At 34.3% G+C, this 20,427-nt stretch overlaps 2 protein-coding genes across 2 annotated transcripts in view; one reads left to right on the forward strand and one right to left on the reverse strand.

Moving 5' to 3' along the window:
• ar (androgen receptor) overlaps positions 1 to 10,550 on the forward strand; it is a 57,711-nt gene extending 47,161 nt beyond the window's left edge. Inside the window, exon 8 of the mRNA XM_088596799.1 lies at positions 1,389 to 10,550. Within this exon, the coding sequence (XP_088452925.1) occupies positions 1,389 to 1,547 (159 nt within the window). The 3' untranslated portion in view covers positions 1,548 to 10,550. The remainder of the gene's footprint in view (positions 1 to 1,388) is intronic.
• A 5,450-nt stretch (positions 10,551 to 16,000) lies between these two features.
• ophn1 (oligophrenin 1) overlaps positions 16,001 to 20,427 on the reverse strand; it is a 70,190-nt gene continuing 65,763 nt past the window's right edge. The window contains exon 24 of the mRNA XM_088596788.1: positions 16,001 to 19,332. Coding sequence (XP_088452914.1) covers positions 19,321 to 19,332 — 12 coding nt within the window. The 3' untranslated portion in view covers positions 16,001 to 19,320. The remainder of the gene's footprint in view (positions 19,333 to 20,427) is intronic.

Below are 20,427 nucleotides of genomic sequence, written 5' to 3' on the forward strand. Positions count from 1 at the left end.
ATTGTGTTTTACCTACATAATGTACTGTGCTTCATAAATCCCTTGTGGTTACAAAGAAATGGCTTCTTGTCTATGCCAGCTAACCTTCTCTTTTTAAAAATTTAGAGATTATTTAAAACACTGACACAAAGGTTTAACTTTAGTGTGAAATCAAGTTACATTAGGTCACCGAATTAAGTGGGTGATGCCAAGATATGCATAGTATAAAAATGTAACTGCAAAAACAAAATTGCCTCAAGGTGAGGCAGTTAGTTTGCATTGCGACCCCTGTCAGCTTAATAGCTACAGTATGCAAATTATTCAGTGTTCACAGTTTATGAGCTGGAAATACTCTAATTATAACAAAAACCTTTGTTTTATATAGCACCTTTCATGGTACATCTTCTCAAGGTGCTGTAATATAAAATACCGTGGATCACCATGAGCATCAGGGTATCCAGTGTCTGCTTTCACAGCCCAATAATGAAGTGCAAAACTGGCAGTAAAGCACAGGCATGTATAAGGAATAGAAGGAAGGCTGTTATCACCATCAAAGCTACCACCACGTGAACAGACAAGTAGTAATTCATTTGCAGTAGTGCTGGGTGGTCTAGATATTGGAGCTGCCATCTTGTGGCATAGCCAGGGGCTTTTTTTCCTGAGGCATGTTCCTTTGGGCGGGAGGCAGGAAGATTCTCAGCACTTTATGTCCCAGGAGAAGAGGCGGCGAAATAATTTACTGAGGTGTCATTCTCGGTTTAGTCAATTTATAACACGGATAATACCATTTATAAAGTTCAGACACTAATGAAAAAAAATCACCAAGGCTTCCTTCCAGTTGCCTCTGAGTGCACTCTGCCTATGTATTGTGGCAAGTCATTAAGATGCAATTCAAATTAACCATAACCATAGTATTTTTTTTGTAAAACAGTAAAAATAAACAGTAATATACAACGTTTGCCATTCTAAGACAAATGAATGCTCTCTGAACGTTTGCTTACATTTTACTTGGTTCTGCAAATGTTTGCAGGATGTAGGGATGTGTAAATTACTCAAGGCAAAATCTTAACATCTCATTTTCACATTTGTGCTTCTTGTTATTCTAGGTCCCGACCTATTTGCACTCTTTATTTTTAATTTATATACATTTCAGTGCAATGTACAGAATGTTAAGGATGACAAAGTGCTAATCTGATAGTGGGTGCAAACATTCAGGTTAACAACACTCTTAACTCATCTAACTTAACTCATCTGATTTGCTGCTGCTAAAGCTCATATCCATAAGACAGAGTTTTGACCACAGATCATTTTAACCATATCCTGGCATCACCCTTAAACCCTTTCAGGATTATAATTATATTATAGGTATATTTTGACTCATTATGACTTTTTTTTCTTTGCTTTCTAAGATTGTGAGGATGCTCCACCAGTTTACCTTCGAGCTGTTTGTCCAGGCCCAGTCATACCCAACAAAGGTCAACTTTCCAGAGATGATGTCAGAGATTATCTCAGTGCAGGTGCCAAAGATGTTGGCTGGAATGGTGAAGCCAATCTTGTTTCACAAATAGCAACAGTGCGCAACACCATCAGTTAACTACCTTCTGTTTCTGCTGGTAAAATATTTCTGGAGAAGAGCACTTTCAAGATGCCAGTGTCCAGTAAATTTTCAGTTTTTGCTTGTCTAATGGCTCAATGTACTGTACAAAACCATTATATTATTACAGTAGTTTGGCTGCTTGTCAGACACAATTTAGATCATTTTCTCAAGCAGCTGGGGTTTTAGAGTTGATCGGAAGCTAAAGGGGTCATCTTGGTACAGTACTTCTGCATTTCCAAGTATTCTCTCATGAAATGCCCTGACAGATATTGAGGAAAATAAAATGCAAGGAAGACAGAAGTACAGTCCTTTTTACTGACTCCGTAAAAAGGATGCTTGCAAGATAACTACAGGTGTACAGTACATATCTATGCATATCATGTGGTTCATGCAAATACTTCCAAAGTGAAGTTGTTTTAAAATTGCATTTATGCTTGCTCAACTGAAATTGCTGTTGATGTTAACCAAATAAGATAACAATGGATATTTCTTATTTTACCTGTATGAAAAATCTTTCATTTCCTGCTAAAGCTGTTAAAGCATTCACATTTTTTCTACAAAAGTATTTCATGGTACAAAAGCAGGGTGTAGCAACTGTAAATTTTATTTACCAGAACACTTCAACTGAATCCCAACAAGTCTCTGTTAACAGAAAACTTCTAGCATAAACTGTACTATATGTTTTCAGGGCAGGGCATAGTTGGGACAAAAATGGGTTTTGCTGAACTCATAGAAGTCACAAAGATGTGATGATTTACCGCACCAATACATAGGAGCAGAAGATCTATGACATTACACCTTAACTACCTAGTCACTAGCAAAAACCTGCAGAGCAGACACAGAAATGCATTTAGAGAGCAGCCACCATCCAGAGTAATTCTGTAATAAGTATCTTGAGATCTAGTTTTAAATTTACTCAAACTAAAAATAAAATGCATTACATAAACCTATTTAAAAACTCAGCAGATTTGGAAGAAATATTAAAAGCAAAATTTTGCTGTTCAAAAGGTTTCCTTTTTTGAAAAATTAAAATATAAATATCTAAATATAAATGATAGCTTAAAAATGCTGTGTGTGTAAATATGTTCAATTTATTTTAGCTTGCTTAAGCAAACAATCAAACCTTTACAAGTTTTATATTTAGACAATTTCTAAAAATATACTGTAATTTACAGTGAAATATAATATTGCTGCGCTGAAGTTAACTGCTGGTACTAATGTCCTAAGTGGACAAGCTGTTCTTTTTTACTCTTAAATACTGAAAAAAGATTCACTTGTACTGGTTAAGCTTTTGACAGAATATGTTTTTGTGCTTTAAGTCTCTTAAAGTTTTCCAATTGATCACAGTGCTTTCAGATACTCGCACAAAGGCAAACCGACTCTTTTACTCACTTTCTTTTGCACTACACATTCACAAATTTAAAATTCAAATCTGGTGTAATTCAAAACAATTGTGTTTCCAATTAAAACTTTAAACAATATTATTTTTTTTCAAAATGCAATTGTTTTACGTGTTGGGAAGAGATGACTGTTAAGACTTTCTTTCGTAGATAAGCTTTCAGACTATAGTAGGTTGAAGGATAGATAATCTTTGAGAAGTATGTTATTTAAAACAAAAAATAAAGGAATTTTGATAACTTATTTATTTTAATCAGTTTATCTGGGCATAATTTCTCGTCTGTTAAAAAAGATTAGTAAAAAATATTTTGCTTTCTACAAAGTAATGAAACACTTTCTGTAAATGGACCTGTTAAATAGAAGTTTGGGAAGAGGTCAAATTGAATCTTGCATTTTCACTCTCACACCTAAATATTTTGCCTGCTGAACGTTCATCTTTTCTCACATTCAATATTTTGGTTTTGGCAGAGACAGACATCTTCTTCTTGCAATCTCAATCAATCAACTCTGCATGATTAAAAAATATACAGTATGCTCTTTTCTTCCAGTTCTCCCTATGTTGCCACCCCTCTGTGAAACTCTGGCACAACTTTGGCCATTTCCTCTCCCATTCTTCCCCTTTGTTTAACCCCCCTCTTTCCTACAGTCCTCTCTCACTGTCTCTGTTGATCATCCAACCTACTGTACCTATGGCCCCTGCCTATATTCCTTGTTTTTTCTCTTCTTTTTCACAGTCCCTGTAGGACCCCTTATTAGTCATTGATATTCACTCTTCCCAAAGGGTGTGAGCACACAATGTGAGTCTCCATTGGGCCCAGGCTCCTTGTCCTCACCCCTCGCTGGCTCCCAGTGCTCATGTCAGTCACAAGCCCTGGCTGATAAGTTTCTCAACCCTCACCCTTTCTTGCTGGTGTCCAACTGATACAGTGTCGGCCCTCAACCTTTCCCACTCCCTCCCCACCACCCCACAAGCTTCTAACCCCAGCTTCTCAAGACTCCTGTCTGCTCTCAGGACCGTCATTTAGTTGCTTTTTTCTTCAGACCCATCACTTTGAGAACTTTGCTCTAACTGATGTCTTTTGGAGCTCCATGTGGAATCCATCTTCATCTATTCAACTGGATCAAATGGACTAGCTCAAAGCATCCACATTCATTTAATCAAGCTTGATTTCCTTATTAAGCTTATGTGTTGCTTTATTCTTCTCTCCATACTTTTCTCAGTCAGCCATTCCACCTGGTCACCAACAGACATCAGTAAGTGGTTACTCACTACCAGTTACTATTTTGCTTCCCTGTCAGTTCAGATGACCTCAGGCACTCTTTCCAGGTGGGTGTAGAGTCTTCCGCAACCCACCACAGAATTCCTGTCTCTACCAGTCTAAGGCTTGGTAGTTCTGCTGCCACTTGTGCATTGAATTTTGTTCTATCTCCTGCATTTTAACACAATTCTCATTCAAAAGACGCTATGGCATACATTCTAAAATTGCTGTTCCTCCAAAACCTTGCATAATCAAGCAACTCGCTGAAACAAAGCAAATACAACAATAGCTCCATCATCGAAGATTCTGCATCTGTGTTTTTGGGCTCTTTAAATCTTTATTGGGAATCTTCTGAACCTTGACTTGCAGTATTAGCCAGGCGAGGTGACACCAAACAATGAAATATTAAGTACACCATTATTTATCCATTATTTCGTTCTAGTAATTAGAATAGGACAAAACTACTGAAATGAAGAATTCGTACAAAAGGTCAGTTATAATCTCATACTTCTGCTCTCTTGCATTTAAATATTTCGACTGCTAAGCTCCCTTTCCTCATATCTTTTCTCAAGCCCACCCCTCCAACCCACCTTCACCCTTACAGCTTGCAGCAGGCTCCCTGGCTTAAACCTTGAAGTGAAGGTTGTCAACCTTGCCGTTATGTCAAAATACTGAAATTGTGTATTATTGTTGTTGAAATTTTAATTGTTGATTGGAAATTTTATTTGGAGAAGGATAGTCTGCTAAAACACAAATTGTGTATCTTGAGACTTTGGTTCACATCTCTTTACAAAATAAATTCAAAACCACTGCATAAACCAGCCTGGAGAAAAAAAAACTGGAAGGCTTTGCAGAAACAGTAAAAACTAAAGTAAAACTGTAGCTTTTTTAAATGTTTTAAAGTGATATATTATAACCAATGATAAACTGGTTAAAACAAATTAATGTTATTTCCTCACACAATAATCCCACACAATTTAAGAAACACAAATGATGAAAACCATTAAAAATACAACATAATATATTTTGGAAGTAGCTATTTTCAGTCATCATTGTTTTTAATCCATTTTTATCAAGCATAAATTCAATGCTGAAAACTCTTGTTTTTGTGATTGTATTTTGAATCATAATAGAAAAATCTGCAGCCAAGACTTTGTAGATATTCCTCAAGTTCAAATATATTATTTACAGATATGCATGCAAAAAACAAATATTTGTCAGTTTTATAAACTACTTAATGATTATTGTGCAAGATCTAATATCTCAATATTCATAAAAATGTGTCTAGTGCTGAGTTATTTGTTTATGGTGAATTTCTGACAGTTAAAAAATCGTTAATCAACCATCCACTACAGCCTGTAATTTTTTTTGTAAATAAGCTAGAAAAAGTATACTTGTTTCCAGCAGTTTTGTATCTTAAACAGTTTTAATGGTGTTTCAGGGCTTATAATGTCCACATTGTCCTCAGAAACACTGATTGCAAATGATCAAGTAGATCTCCCTAACACAGCTATCTAATACTAAGCATTTTAAGTGTCCAGTGCTTTTTTTATCAGTGAAAAAACACATAATGACATATAATCATGCCAAAGAGGCATAGCTTTCTCTCTCTGCACCAGCAATAAATGCTTGATAAGATTTTTTTTACATACTGCAAAAACAGGTTTCGGTGTTCAATGTTCAAGGCTGATCTGCGCTAAATATACAGTAAGTGCTTGCTTACTAGTGCAGTGTGTGTAATTCTGTTCAGTTTAATTTAGCTTGCTTAAGCGCAAAAACAATCTAATCTTTACAAGTTTTATATTTAAAACAATTTCTATATATATGTAATTTACAGTGAAGCATAATATTGCTTCATTGATGTTAATTGTTAGTACTAATGTCTTTTGTGAGCGAGCTGTTCTTTTTTACTCTGAAGTACAGACAGAAAAGATTCACCTTTGTTGGTTTAGTTTTGACAGAATTCATCTGTGTGCTTAAGTCTCTTAAATTTTTTAATGATCACTGTGCTTTCAGTTGCTCTCTAAAAAGGCTAACAGACTCTCTTACTTGTGATCTTTTGCACTGCACATTCACAAACGTTGAATCCAAAAGCTGATCTAATTCACAACTGCAAAACATCTCTTCAAGCTGCATTTGTAATTACATGTTTTAATTTTATACAAAATAGCTTCACTTAACCTTTTTGGATATTGATGACTTTTAAGACTTTTTTTTCTAGTTAACCTTTCAGAATACAAAACTAACAAATTCTCATAATGTATTTATTCTAATTGGTTTGTATCAGCAGACGAATGACCAGCATTCCAGTCAACAGAGTTTTCATTGTATTAATTAATACAAATAGCAGCAAAAGAAAATATTTTGCATCCATAAAGCAATGACAATGCTTACTATATTTAATGTTATTATTTTCTTGCAAATTAATGACTTCTTGATTAGAGATTGTATTTGGAGAAAGATACTCTGACCAAAAAAAGACAAGCAAAGACAGGGTTTGTTCATAATAATACGGTACACCACAAATGAAACCTGACAGACTAAGTAGGTAGTTATTAAGAATGGGTTTTCAAAAGTGGCATTGTGGCGACAACTAGAAATAAATGTCTTTTCTTACAAATTACAACATGTAGTTTGCTCAAGCAAAAATGCAAATGACTGTTTTTGTATTTGATCACAGTATGGCAATTGCTGGAAAAGCACACTAAAATTGGAAAGCAGTGGTATTTGCATTCACCTATTTTTCATAATGCTGTCCTTTTATCTGGCAGTTGTCACTTCTCTTTCCCTCCAGTGATCTGATCTGGGAATACACTCTCTGGTAGATGTCACAAAAGGCAACTACCTTTGTACATTCCTGGACCTCCAATGATGCTATGAATTACAGGGTAGTTCATTTTTATTTTTGCCTTTGCTCTGCAATGTGTGTTTTATAGGGTTCCCAGGAGCAAAGTGCATCACTTATACCCCTTATGTAAAATACAGGATGTTAAGTGACAGAGACACATTGAGACTGGCCAACTCATTTATTGAGATAATGATATAAACCAAAAGGGATCAATGCTATCTGGAGTGCCCTCCAGAATTATTCTCATACTTTTGACTAAATAGAAAGAAAAAAACATAAAACAACAGAAAGATCCACAGATTGGCTATTGTATTCTAGTTAAAAATTCAAGACCTGTCATGCTGCATGCTGTTAATAACATGGTACAGAGCAAGGTCATATTTTTCATGTATAATTTAAATCAAGAAAACATGAAGGTCGCATTTATTTGCACATATTTTGTAAATGCTCTTCTGGATTAGATAGTAAGATGTCTCATATATGTGGTATGAAGTTCTAACACAACCTAAATTATTTTTTTAAATGAAATTAAATGTTTTCAACCTGCTGGAATTGCTATAGGGCTTTCAAACTATTTGGTTTTTGTTTGTGAACTGCCTCATTGACTTAAAACCACAAATGTTTGAGCTCATAAAATAGAGCTCTGGAGATTGAGATGGAGAGTCAAGAACATTTATTTTCTGTATAATTATCCATTTCTTGGTTGAATTGGATATGTGATTTGGATCATTGGTATGCTGGATTGTCCATTTTCTTCTGTGTTTGCATTCAGATTTTTGTGGAGCACAATAACTATTCGTTAAAAGTTAGTTCAGGAGGAAGGTGAGATCCTAATCTCACCCTCATCCACACACCTACAAATATATGTCTCGCACCCACACACACAGGACTTTCTTTCATGTACAGTAGCTGTCTGGCCCTCCACCGTCTGGCCCTCTTTGTCTATCTGTGGATAAATGTGACTTTTATGTTTTCCAGGAGTGCAGTATGGCTCTTGTAGATGAAGACATTTGTTGGAAACTGGAATAATTTGAGGATCTTTCTCCAAATCCTGACCTTCAGATGATCCATTTTAATTGTATCCATAGAAATGACCTAACTACTTGTAGATGTTTCCCCAATGGAAATTATTGACACAATGAAGTGTGCTCTTTGCTTTCAGGGAGCAACAGGAACCTATTTCCATATGATTTGGAAGTGTTCAGATATTTATATATTTTGGTATAAATCTCCTCCATTTTAGCTTTTATTTCCTTTGTTGAATTATACAGTATCTTGTTGCTGAGTTGGGATGTGCAGCAGAGCTGGATTTGGCTGCTAATTGGGTGGTCAGTCTGCACTGGTGTGTCTCTGCGTTCCATTCCATGGTATCAGTAGGACAATTTCATTTCTTGATGTTGTATATGCGAAGCCATGTCTTGCACATGACTGGGGTGAGGGCTGACAGAGACTGGGACGCAGCAGAGGACACCAATCAGGCTTTGTTGAGTTCACCCCTACTACAGTTATCTGATGGGGATACGAGAGTTCTGTGGGAAGTCAAGGATAGAGGAGGTTTCTTGGATGGCAGACTGGGGGAAAGGGAAGGGAGAGGCAAAGTTGTTAGAATAAGATTTTGCTATTCCCTGTGCTGTTACTTATGTTGTCTTTTTCTTTTTTCCCAATCAATGACATCAAATTTGTTACAAGAAAGAATGGGTTGTCAAACTAACTTGGCTTTAAGCAACTGCAATCATTGTTGCAGTTGTTTACCTACAGTATTTGTTAACATCTCAAAAGTGGCTTGATTCGAACGTTTAACTTTTATGTTCAGTGTAAGCTTAAAAACATTTTTTATAGCAAAATAAACAAAATTGCCCCTTTTATCACTAAATAGACCTCTATTCTAACTCTAAAAACGTTAAACTATGCAAAATTTGACTTCTGTAGAATGAAAAAAGTAATTAGAAAATACAGCACCTATGCCAAGGAATGAAAGTTTAACCTTTTTGACAACATTATCAGCTGAAATCTGTGATTAATACCATTATCTATAATGTGAACTTGAAATTCTGAAAGTTTTGGTTCTCCATTCGTGCATGAAAAGGCAGGAACAAAATAGGCTTTTATAAAATTGGAGAAAAATTATACAGTACATGTAGTCAAAATTAAAGTGACCTGAAATATGATATGTTATGTTCAGTGCAATCTGCATGTGTTGTAGCATGGCAAAACAAATAATATAAAAAAAATAAGATTGAGACAAGCCAAAACTGTATTTGCTTGGACTGAATCTCTCATTTTTGTCACTTTTTCTTTGTAATAAAAAAGTGGAAATCGTTATAAAATTGCATGATAATACAAAGTGGAGTCTTTAAAATAACTATTCTTACATTTGTCTTGAAAAAGCAGCAATAAAGGGGTTTAAGTGTAATGAAGTTTATGAATTTGATTTTTTCAATATTTTAATGATATACATATAAGCACACATTAGACTTTTAACAAATGACAAATTGTAACAAATTAAGTAAGGTACTAAAAATTGTCATTATACTCAGTACTCAGTACAGCTTAATACAGTATTTCATACAATTTGCTACCTACTTTTTATGAAACCTTATTTTATTTCTTATCCTTTGTAAACTGTGTTTATAAATTTTCATTCGTTTAATTATTTTAATAAAAATGGTGTCCAGTTTTATAACTCTTCTCTTAGAGAATAAACAAAATTAAATATAATACATGATTTAAAAGCAGGATTTTGTTTTAGGTATATATTGGGAAATAGGACTTTTTTTAACTTGAGCTTTGCTTTGATTTTACCCTGCCAGAGCTAAAGAAAATTCCAATCAAGACTTTTTATGCTGTAAATTAAATTATTCTTCCGAGCAGTTGTTAGTAAAATACATATATTAAAACAGACCATGAATAATAATTGAAAGGCATCTTTTTGCTGAAGTTCACAACTGATTGATATATGTAGTCTGTATTTACCTGGTTTCTTTGAGTGGATCAGTGACTTTGTATATGTGTTACCAATTAGAAATATACTTATTTTTTATTTTTGTTGTTTAATGCTAAAAACTATTCTGAAAATGTATAAAGACATTTTTTCTTAACTACCTACTGTGGTACTGAAGAAGAGATTTTATATACAGAGATTTTTTTTCTTATTGTTGCAATGATTAATTTGAAAAAAAAATGATTCCAGATACAGTATATGGGCAGAAAACCCACCTACCTAAATGAAATTTGCTACCTACTTAGTCAAAAAATTATTCAGAATATTTTGTGTGTAAAAATATTTTTGTGCAAAACTGTGTAATTTTGGAGTTCTATGTTAAACACCCATTATCAAAATCTGTAAATTTACTGCTTCTGTCTTCAGATGGAATATTTTAATTTCATGTATACTGTAAACACTGTTTCACATGATTGGTTTTGTTGTTTATTTGTTTCTCTGCATTTGATTAAACACTGTCAAATAATGCCTAACTCTGTGGAGTGTGTTACTGATCAAAGCAGAAAGCCTAGAAGCAATACTGTACTTACATCAGCTTGAGGTGCAGAACAAAATGCTAATTAATTCTCTTTAATATGTATTAATATTAATTATCCATTAATAGCTGCTGTTATTGGTACATAGAGGGCAGCTAACTACAGTATGCTTTGCAGAAATAGAGAAATATATTTTGGATCCGACAGACAAGATTGTAAGATAGTCATGTGTAAACTAATGCTTTCATAATTTCCATCATTTTAATTATAGTATTTTGCTTAATTATGAACAGAATAGCAAAGGAAAGAGCAAATTACTTTTTAATGTGTATGTTAATGTGTTTGTGTGTGTGCCTTTAGTGATCTATTACATCCACAGCTTTATTGTGGATGGCAAAATCAAAACATGGGTGCCATGGTATCAAAACACTCGGATGTACAATAGAAGATCACATTAAATACCTTTTTTTAACATGTTAGATTGCTATAGTATATTATCCTATGGTTTATAATTTCCCAGGCTCTTAAAGGTTTTGAGCTTTTCTAATTTTAATACTGCAAATGGCAAAATTATAATATTATTTTTAACCTATCTGTCACGCCCTCTGCAGCCAGAGGGTGTTCCTACTCTGTCCTGTCCCTTGTTTCCTGTACTTTGCTCTCCTTCTGGTGTCTCTCTCTCTGGGGCTATATATTTCTGGGTCACTTATTCTACTGCGCTCAGCATTGACGTTCGGATGTCCTGAGACCCGCCTAGCATCCAGGTTGCCCAACGTCCACTGCCTGAGGGCATTGGTTTCTATATGACTCCTGAACTGCTGAGCTCGGGCTTATTCCCCGTTCCGCCGCTACGTATATGGGTCTTTTTCCGCTCTCCTGCCTCTCCACGGTTTGTCCCTTCCAACATCCGTGACACATTTATGTAAAACCAGGAATTCTGTTACCTTAAAAGGCAACATTTTGTAGTGCTTATGTCCACATCATTTTGTTCTGCTCTTTAGCCACGACTTGGATGGCTCCATTGTTTGACAGTGATCCTTGGTCTAAAATAAAAGCATTATGTAGCTATGGGCTCTTGTACTTTGTGGTCAAAACTGTTCTATACACAGTACAGTATGCTTGCTACAAGATATGGTGGTAAACTCATCTTAGAGAATGCCAGCCTGCCTTTAAGGGGTGTTTGTCCCTTTTCTTCCCTGAAAACAACCATCTGTGAATTGTGGTAGGTCTACTTGTGGTAAGACTGTCTAAACAAATTGACACAAAAATTAGCAAGTCAGAGCCAGTTATGTTAAAAATGTATATATCTCCAGATTTTGGCAACACAAATTAAATTATTTGCAAGCTTGTTCTGTATGCCTAAAACATAAAAAAGTTTGAAAATAAGTTTGCAAACTGTAAATGTCAAGAGGAAATGTTTTTATTTTTACACTATTTCTCAAGTAATTTTCTCTTTTAAAAAAAAAAACAAAAAAAAATTCATAGCCATTAATATGTAACAGGCATGTCCTTCAGTCAGATATATTAAGCCAAAGATGGTTGGCTTGGTTTTATTGCTGTATAAAATGAGAAATCAGAGTACATAATTATCAGATGGAAATGGTTCTCACAGCTACAATAAATCAGACTTTAGGCAAAAATGTGTGAGCCTACCAGTTTAATGTGCTTTGGTTAGATCATAGTGTTTCAACATTGCACAGAATCAAAGTACTGTAAATCACACTGAACAACATTCACATTAGAGTTTTGAAATTTGAGTGGATAAAGTGGCTTTAAAACACAAGTTAGCAGAGACTATAGATGATGACAACTATTACTTTTATGTTTAGGAGGTTTGCTACTTCTAACTGCTAATGTGACTACAAACTGTATGTGTTCCTTTGTTTTTTTAGTTTTTTAAAACATCATAACTTGTGGAATGTGAACACTGTATGCATACTACTGTATATACATATATTCATGGCCTCACTTCAAAAGAAATTTCTTCATATCCTGCTGCACTTGCAATTCATCTGCTACTTGAAACTTCATCAGTCAAAGGATTCATAAAACTTACTGTTCCTGTGGTTTTTAAATATAACATATCACATATGTATCTTAATCAGATAGGATTGGATGTCTCACTATTGGTCATTTGATTCAGTGCCATTTACAGAACCTTCAAATAATTTGCAAAAACAGAAGATGTCATTTCTCTTTTAGACTTTCGTCAAATCAAAAAAATGTGGTTGTTTGCTTACCTTTATGCATTATACAAAGATAAGGTAAGATGAACACAGGGAATTAAAGTAGACAGCAGATGATGCTCCCCAACCCCTTCAGTAGCTTGTGCACAAATACAGAGTTCAATTTTGTTACCATGGCAATGTTATATTAGTTTCATTCTAATGTAAGGTGGCTTGAACCCTGATTTGAATCACTCACAATTGTACTTTAACTCAGAATATACCTTTTTCAGCTTTGCGTTAGGCAGGAGAAACAGAAATTCCCTTCTTGCAGTCATTCTGCATTGACAAAACAATACTGATTAAGAATATAGTTATTACACATGCAGCATTTTTGCGTTTGTTCCTTGTACACATTTTTCATTACTTTCTATAGCTAACCTGGAATAAAATAATTCTAATAATAAAAAAAAAGTTGGTCACATTCCAATTTGAAGACCGGGTTATCAGAAAATTACCTATAGCCCATTTCCATGCAATCATTATTTAAATATATGTCCTCTGAAATATGTTACTTTAAGTTACTTAGTGTTATTTTTTTATCATTTTTTTAGATACGCTTTTTACTTTTATGACCATGCTACTGTATATAAAATCATCTCATCCCCAATTTAGGACATTAAAAGGTCTGAGACATACAGTAGAAAACCCCAAACTGGATTTATCTGTTGTTGCTACCAAGACCCTCTGCACTAACATTCTTCAGGATGAAGTCTAGAAATGCATTGGAGGGCAGCTATTAAAAGGTACTGTATGTGGATTCAAGCTTACAAGTTGGATTTACAAAGTTCACAACTGCTCGATTGATTCTCTGAAAATTATATGTGAAGGGATGCTTGGCGAGTTGCAATAACTTAGCCCTGGTGATGTACAGCTACTCTTTTTTGCACTCTCTACATTCCCCTTACCTGCAAACATTTCCCTGCTGTGCTTTTGTTCTCTGCTTTTCTTTAGATCAATGATGAACGTCTACCCTAGACAGGTAGTTAAAACAATCTGTAAGGAAGGGAAAACGTATGAAGGGCTGGGAAAACACAGGGATTTTTCAGCCTAAATCAAACGCTGTACAAGGTTGACTTGGCACTTTCGTTACATTTCGATTTTTTCTCGTTATATTTAATGGGTTTTCCTGAATGTATCCTACACTACTTAAAACTTTGATTCACTTGAGGTGTCAGTGAAAAAAGGAAATAGCCTCAACAAAAACCCAACCTGAATCTCATGGTATTTTTTCACCAATGACAAACAACTAGATGAAACATTCCAAGCACAAGACCAAAGTCTAGTAACAGTGTTGTGCTAGTGGACAGTAAACAGATTCTTTTGTTGCACGAAATGCTGGCTTGGAAAAGGTACACAAGCAGATTTGATTCTCTGAGATCTTAATTGAAACCAGAATCTTTTAAATCCCAGTGCTTAAATTAACTACAAGACTGCATGTCTTCAGCTATTATAGGCATAAAACTACCCAATCCTACAATCGTGTTCAATTTTAAATAAAAATTGAAAGTGGCTTTGTACTTTGCTACATGAATCCTGAGATAAGCTCCCTATGTTTGTTTTATGCAAAGTCTGACCTTGTTGACAAGCCTGTTGACATTGCCAAAGAAAGTTTTATCCCACTGCCCATGAAGCATTTTAAGTTTGCTGATGCATGTAACTTGGGAATGTGTCTGGCTCCTAGTTTTGGATGACATCTAGCAGCTCTGGAATTAAGAGACATACACACACGTACACATGCTCAGACATAGCAGATCTGACTCTCATGCTGTCCCTGGAGACACAGGGATTTCAAATTAGGTTCTGGGTCTCCAAAATTGTAATGTCAGACTCCAAGCAGATGATTTTATACCCTGAGGTGGAAATTAATAACCATATGTCATACTACACTCAATACACAGTACCATGCATATTGTAAATATAACACATGTCCCAAAGTAATGACACAATAGTATTAACATATAATGACAGAATTATATATAAACATGTTCTCCTTCCCCTCAGCAACATTATGATCCATATATTGCTCCTCAGAATACCCTAAAATGTAAACATAGTTGGCTATATTGCTGTGATACTCCAGCTACATAAAGGACACGGGTCCTAAAAATACTGTATTGTTTGGTCCCTTGACCAAAAGGACTATAATTTTTTCTGTTCTGAATATTAACAATATGCATCTGTGCTTCCAGACTAGATCTTAATTCCCTGCTAATTTTACTAAATGGTTAATATAACTTCATTTAGTTGTATATTTTTCACAATAGCCTTTTTCTCCTGTGTTGTAAGATGTTGTTTATTGATAACTAGTATACTGTAAGACCTCTAGGAAACCAGAGTCTAAGGTTTTGGCTTCCCATATCCCAGTTATTTCTGTAAAGGTATCCCAAATGGGAAGCTATCCCTCTTTTTAGTCATACCTGCCTTCGGTAAAAGTGTGGTATTGCATTAACTATTAACATAAATATTAAATTAAAGATATTCCTTTAAGCATATAAGCATATATAAGTTATAGCAGATATACTGTAATGTCAGTGTTATTGCACAAACTGTATAATTCACCTTTTCATCATCAAATTCCTTCAGATTTATACTGAAAGTTTAAAATTGCATTTTGAAGGTGCTTCAAATCCAACTCTTAATGGAAAACAAACCAAAATTGCCAAAACAGACATAAAAGCATACTGTAATTTAATACTGCTTCTAAAACACAGCTCTCGGCTTTATAATAAAATTGTGTGTTGATATATACAGAATGTCTTCATTAAAGAGCTGGACTAAATGTGGCACATTTTAGTCTCAGTTTTGTTTTTTGGAAAAGTTCTGTTTACCCAATTTTGCATTCTGAGGGTACAAAAATTTATATTTGAACACCTTAAAAACACATTCTTTAAAGTGATAATTGTTTACTTTAGGACAACCTTCAAAAATTGTACACTACCAATAATGTATTGAGAAAAACTATATTGCTAACACTATAACATTACAGAAAAAAGGTTGTATGTTTAATTGAGTGTGCAGAGAAGTATGCTCTATAGATATTTGATGTAGTTGACTGTGTATTTATAAACAGCTCTGTCTGTTATGACAGTTAAGATTGCTGCTTATAAGAAATGTATTTGTCTGTTCCCTTGAAGATCACTGCCAATATATCATCTTTCATGTATTCTTTAAATGCATTTGTCCCTGAAAAGGTGGACCACACTTGCCTAATAGATAAAACTAAGAGAACTGGACATTTAATATGTGAATATAAACACAAAACTTCATTACATACTATATAAAACAGATCCACAAACATTCAAATGTCAACAGGTTTACAGAGATACAGCAAACAAGAAAGCCAAGATGGGGTATTTCACATAAGAAAAATAGCATTAGTGACTACAAAGAAAACACATACAACTTTAGGTGGTGGAATAAACACCTTGTAGCTTAAAAAAGACCAGAGATTCCAGTTTCTAACATCTGAGACTTTACAATGAATAATACAGGTGTGAAGATAAACAACACAGAAAAAATACACAATAATAAAAGCTTCACATGCCAGAAACAGCTTTGAAATTTGAAAAATAACAAATGTCATTTTAATCATATCTTAGAGGTTTTAATCATTCAGCTGAATTCCTCTAGGATTTATTTTATGTAATTATAATTTTATATTGCACCCTTAACTTAAAATTAATTTGCCAAAATTTATAAGTTTTAAATGTCACCAGTAAGGGTAAATGTGAAAGTGTTTCCATGGGCACCTTAATTTTTTTATTTTATTTTATATAAAGTCAGTGAGCAAATAAAAAAGGAACGATATGGGAGCGAGTGTTAAAAATGTTAAAGTCTTCAGCACTCAGAGTTGAATACCTTCAATAAATTAGTATTAAAGCAGTGAACTATTTAAGAACAAGCATTGTCTTCATTATCATTACTGTTATTGACCCACTAGGTCTTTTCTAAGAACTTCCTGAGCCACAAGATTAGCTTATTTCTATAACTATATACTGTATAGCTATATTTGTACAATGAAGAATAATGAGGACAAGATAGACAATCAGATTTAATATTGAGATTATAAGAATGTCTCTGCATTTTCGTTTTTTCTAGTGTACTGTATGCGACATCTATTTGTATGACCCTGTCTTATGTTTTTGTTACGATTTTTACCTGCTATGCTATCAATTTAACAGGTTAACTATTCAATCAAACTACTCTAAATAAAACTCTCAAAACCTTGCTGCATGGAATAGCACTGAATGAGCACGTCCAAGATATTGGTAAATGTTATGGTGCAGCACTGTGCATGACCTCATTTTACCTAATTTCCTCACAAAAAAGAAATCCAATCATGTAAAAACACAGATGGTACACACTATTTTGTGATACACTTCATTTAAAGAATGGTTTAAATTTTCTATAGCTAACCTGGAATGCTAAGAATGCTTTAATCAGAATGTTTCTTATAGCAGGCATATTTTACAATTCGAGATCATGCATTTAACAAATTTTAGAATATTCACGAAAAATGTAAGATGGTAAAATCACGTTAGAAAAATGGCACAATGTGTTCCATTTGACTGTTTCCTGATTTATCATGCAGTTAAAGCTGTGGGCTACAAGAATGGTAACTGTCATTGCCAAAAAAGCAAGAAAACAACCAGATTTCCTTCTTTGTGATGGCAGCAATGTTGACTTAATTTGACACATAAGTGTGTTACTTATGTAAGTAAATCTTTAGTTAAACAGGAATCATGCCATTACATACAGTAGCTGTTATAGTTAAGAGACAAGGTGGTGACTTTGGGAATATAATCTGTTTTACAGAAACGTATTGCAGCCATTTTCACATAAATTTTAGGCATAGATTGAATTAAGCACATTTTTGCAATTGCATCACTGTCAGCGCCTAGAGTACCTACAGTAGCAACTTTGCTCATGCATTTATGATCAAATATATAGATATTCCAATCTAATCTGCATACTCTGAAAATAATCAATACGATCCTACATATTTGGCTCAAAATAATACATTAAGAGTACACAAAGTTCAAAAACACTAATTAAGACAATTAGAGAATATCTTTACAAGAAGACTAAAAGGAATGATGAGATGTTCCCAGAAAATCAATTTAGCTTGAAGCATGTTTTGCAGTGTGGGAGTAGGATACAGTACTAGACACTAGCACATAGACAGTTAGATCACATTGGAGACATTTTATATGAGGAATAGACCCAGCAGAATTATTTAAAAAAACTGTGAATTGAAATTGGCTTTACATCACAGACACACGCAGAAGGTAAGCCAAATGTCTGTTTTAAATCATCACTCATTACATAAAAGTTGTTTCAAAGGTAAAAATGGCTATAATAAAATAAAAGTTCACCTTTTCCTCAGCTAATCAAATCAGTTGGGTTTTTTTCAATTTGCAATGTAGAGCAAATAGGTCTCAATGAAAGGAGATTTTCTCTAAACTGTTATTAGATGACTTTAAGGGCTGTTTCTTTCACATTCAATATTCACATGTTTTTAATACAAGCATGATGAATGGTAAAGTTCTGTGAAGGTAACAATCCAGTGACAGACAGGAAGTAAATAAGATGAAAGGCTTGGGTTTAAAGAGGAGATAATTAAGGAACAAAATGCTGCCAACAAAGTATAATACACACACAAAAACAGAATACTTAGAATTTGTGCAGCTTTTGTGTTTGCTTTGTCAGGGGAAGAGACTTCTTATCTATCATTTTTATTTTCAAGAGTGTCAGCAATCAGAATCTGTAGCTACATATAATTTACCTTACATGGATATAGTTGTCCAAAGTATTGAGCATGATAAAATCCCACCAGGGTCAAATCATGCCTTGAGGAAAAAATGCCTCAGTACAGAAATACAGAGTTTCTTTTGTCAAATTCAGTCTATTTTTTTAAGACAACATATTTGTATTGTGTAGTAGATGGATGTAAAAGTTTAAAAGACGAAAACCTTTTATGGAACATTTTTACATAGTGGTTGTCTAGGAATATATGTTTACTGTATCGACCCCATTTTAATTGGGTAAAAAATATAATGTGAAGCTTAAACAGATGAAAAGTTGTAAAGGTTCCCAGTTTGACTAATAAAGTTTATTTCTTTGTTTTTTATTTTCATTTCAGCAAAAAGAAAACGAAGTGCAACCTTTAATGGTCCAATCAGAAAAGTAGTGGCTGGACATGGTGTCATGATTAAAACATGAAGTTCACATAGAGACCACCACCACTTGAAAATACAGAAACATTATAACATCATATTAAGGCATGTACATTGATAGACTCACTGAAAAACAATACATTTAACATAACCCATTAAAATATAGAAACAGAAAATGAGAACAGGGCAATTCATTTTGAGCATCATGTCATAACACATTTGTACAATACATTCAGCACTCAGTTCACACTCATTGATCCCAAGCAGAACCTATATCCTGGTTCATGTCAAAGGAATATGATCCCTAGAACACAGCTCCAATCTCAGAACGTGTGACCTGGATTCTGCCAGGAGTTGATCATTTTGAACTCTAAAGAGAAAAAATGACAAAGGTATTCAGGTTTTACCCATATACGACACAGTGCAAAAGGTTAAATTAATAATATGCAGAAAAAGATGTAGTGTCGCAAAAGTATTCACCTCCTTCCAATAATGTCCCAGTTTGCAGAATTAGAAATGATATATCATGTTTTTTAACAAATATTGTCAACCAAACCTTGAATCCTCAATCTATTCTTTTAATAGGTTAAATAAATTAAATGTTAGCAAAAACTGCAGAGAATTATACATTAAAATGATTGCATAAGTATTTACTCTTGGTAAACTTAAATTGACCCAGGAGCACAAAATTGTCAAGTTACTCAGTTGAGTGTTGTCTGTCTGCAACAATCGTGATTCACATGATTTCAGAAAAAAAATGCCCTTGTCTCTGTACAGTCCCTCAGTCAGGTAATGAATTTCAAGCAAAAACTGATCTATGGAGACCAAGGAACTTTTCAAAACAACTCACAGGTAAAACTGCAGAAAACCATAAAACAGGAACGGGGTATACAAAATTAAAAGACACTTGAATGTAGTATCTCCTTGAGCATGGTGAAACTGGTTATAAAGAAGAAAAAGGTATATTATACAACACCAATATTATGTGGATTAGGCTGTTCCTCTAAAACTGCACAGCTAGACAAGGAGGAAACTGGTTAGGGTTGCCACAGGGAAGCCAGAGACAATCTTCAAAGGTGTTCAGTGACTTAGGAGAAAATGTCCAATGAGTCATCACAACACACAAAAACAAAAACCTGGCCTGAATGTCAGATTGGCAAAACCATCTCAAGTCATGGAGACTGCAACAAAGCTTTTAACGGAGCTCTAAAGACATGCCAAGGGTTTTGTGGTCAAATTAGAAAAAAAATACTTTTTAGGTCAAAATGGAAAACTTTAAAATGCAAACCCTGCATGGTGCATCACCCACTGCTCCCTACTTTCAGGCATGGTGGTGGCAACATTATGTTGTGGGGCTGCTTCTCATCAGCAGGGACTGGAAGTTCTGTTTTTTTTTTACAGTATAGTGCCCCCATCACTATACTGGAGCATTAGGGTGAGCATCCCCTATTGGCCCCATTAACAC

The sequence above is a fragment of the Lepisosteus platostomus genome, chromosome 10, assembly GCF_059453375.1.
Source record: "Lepisosteus platostomus isolate fLepPlt1 chromosome 10, fLepPlt1.hap1, whole genome shotgun sequence".
In the NCBI taxonomy this organism is placed as follows: domain Eukaryota; kingdom Metazoa; phylum Chordata; class Actinopteri; order Semionotiformes; family Lepisosteidae; genus Lepisosteus; species Lepisosteus platostomus.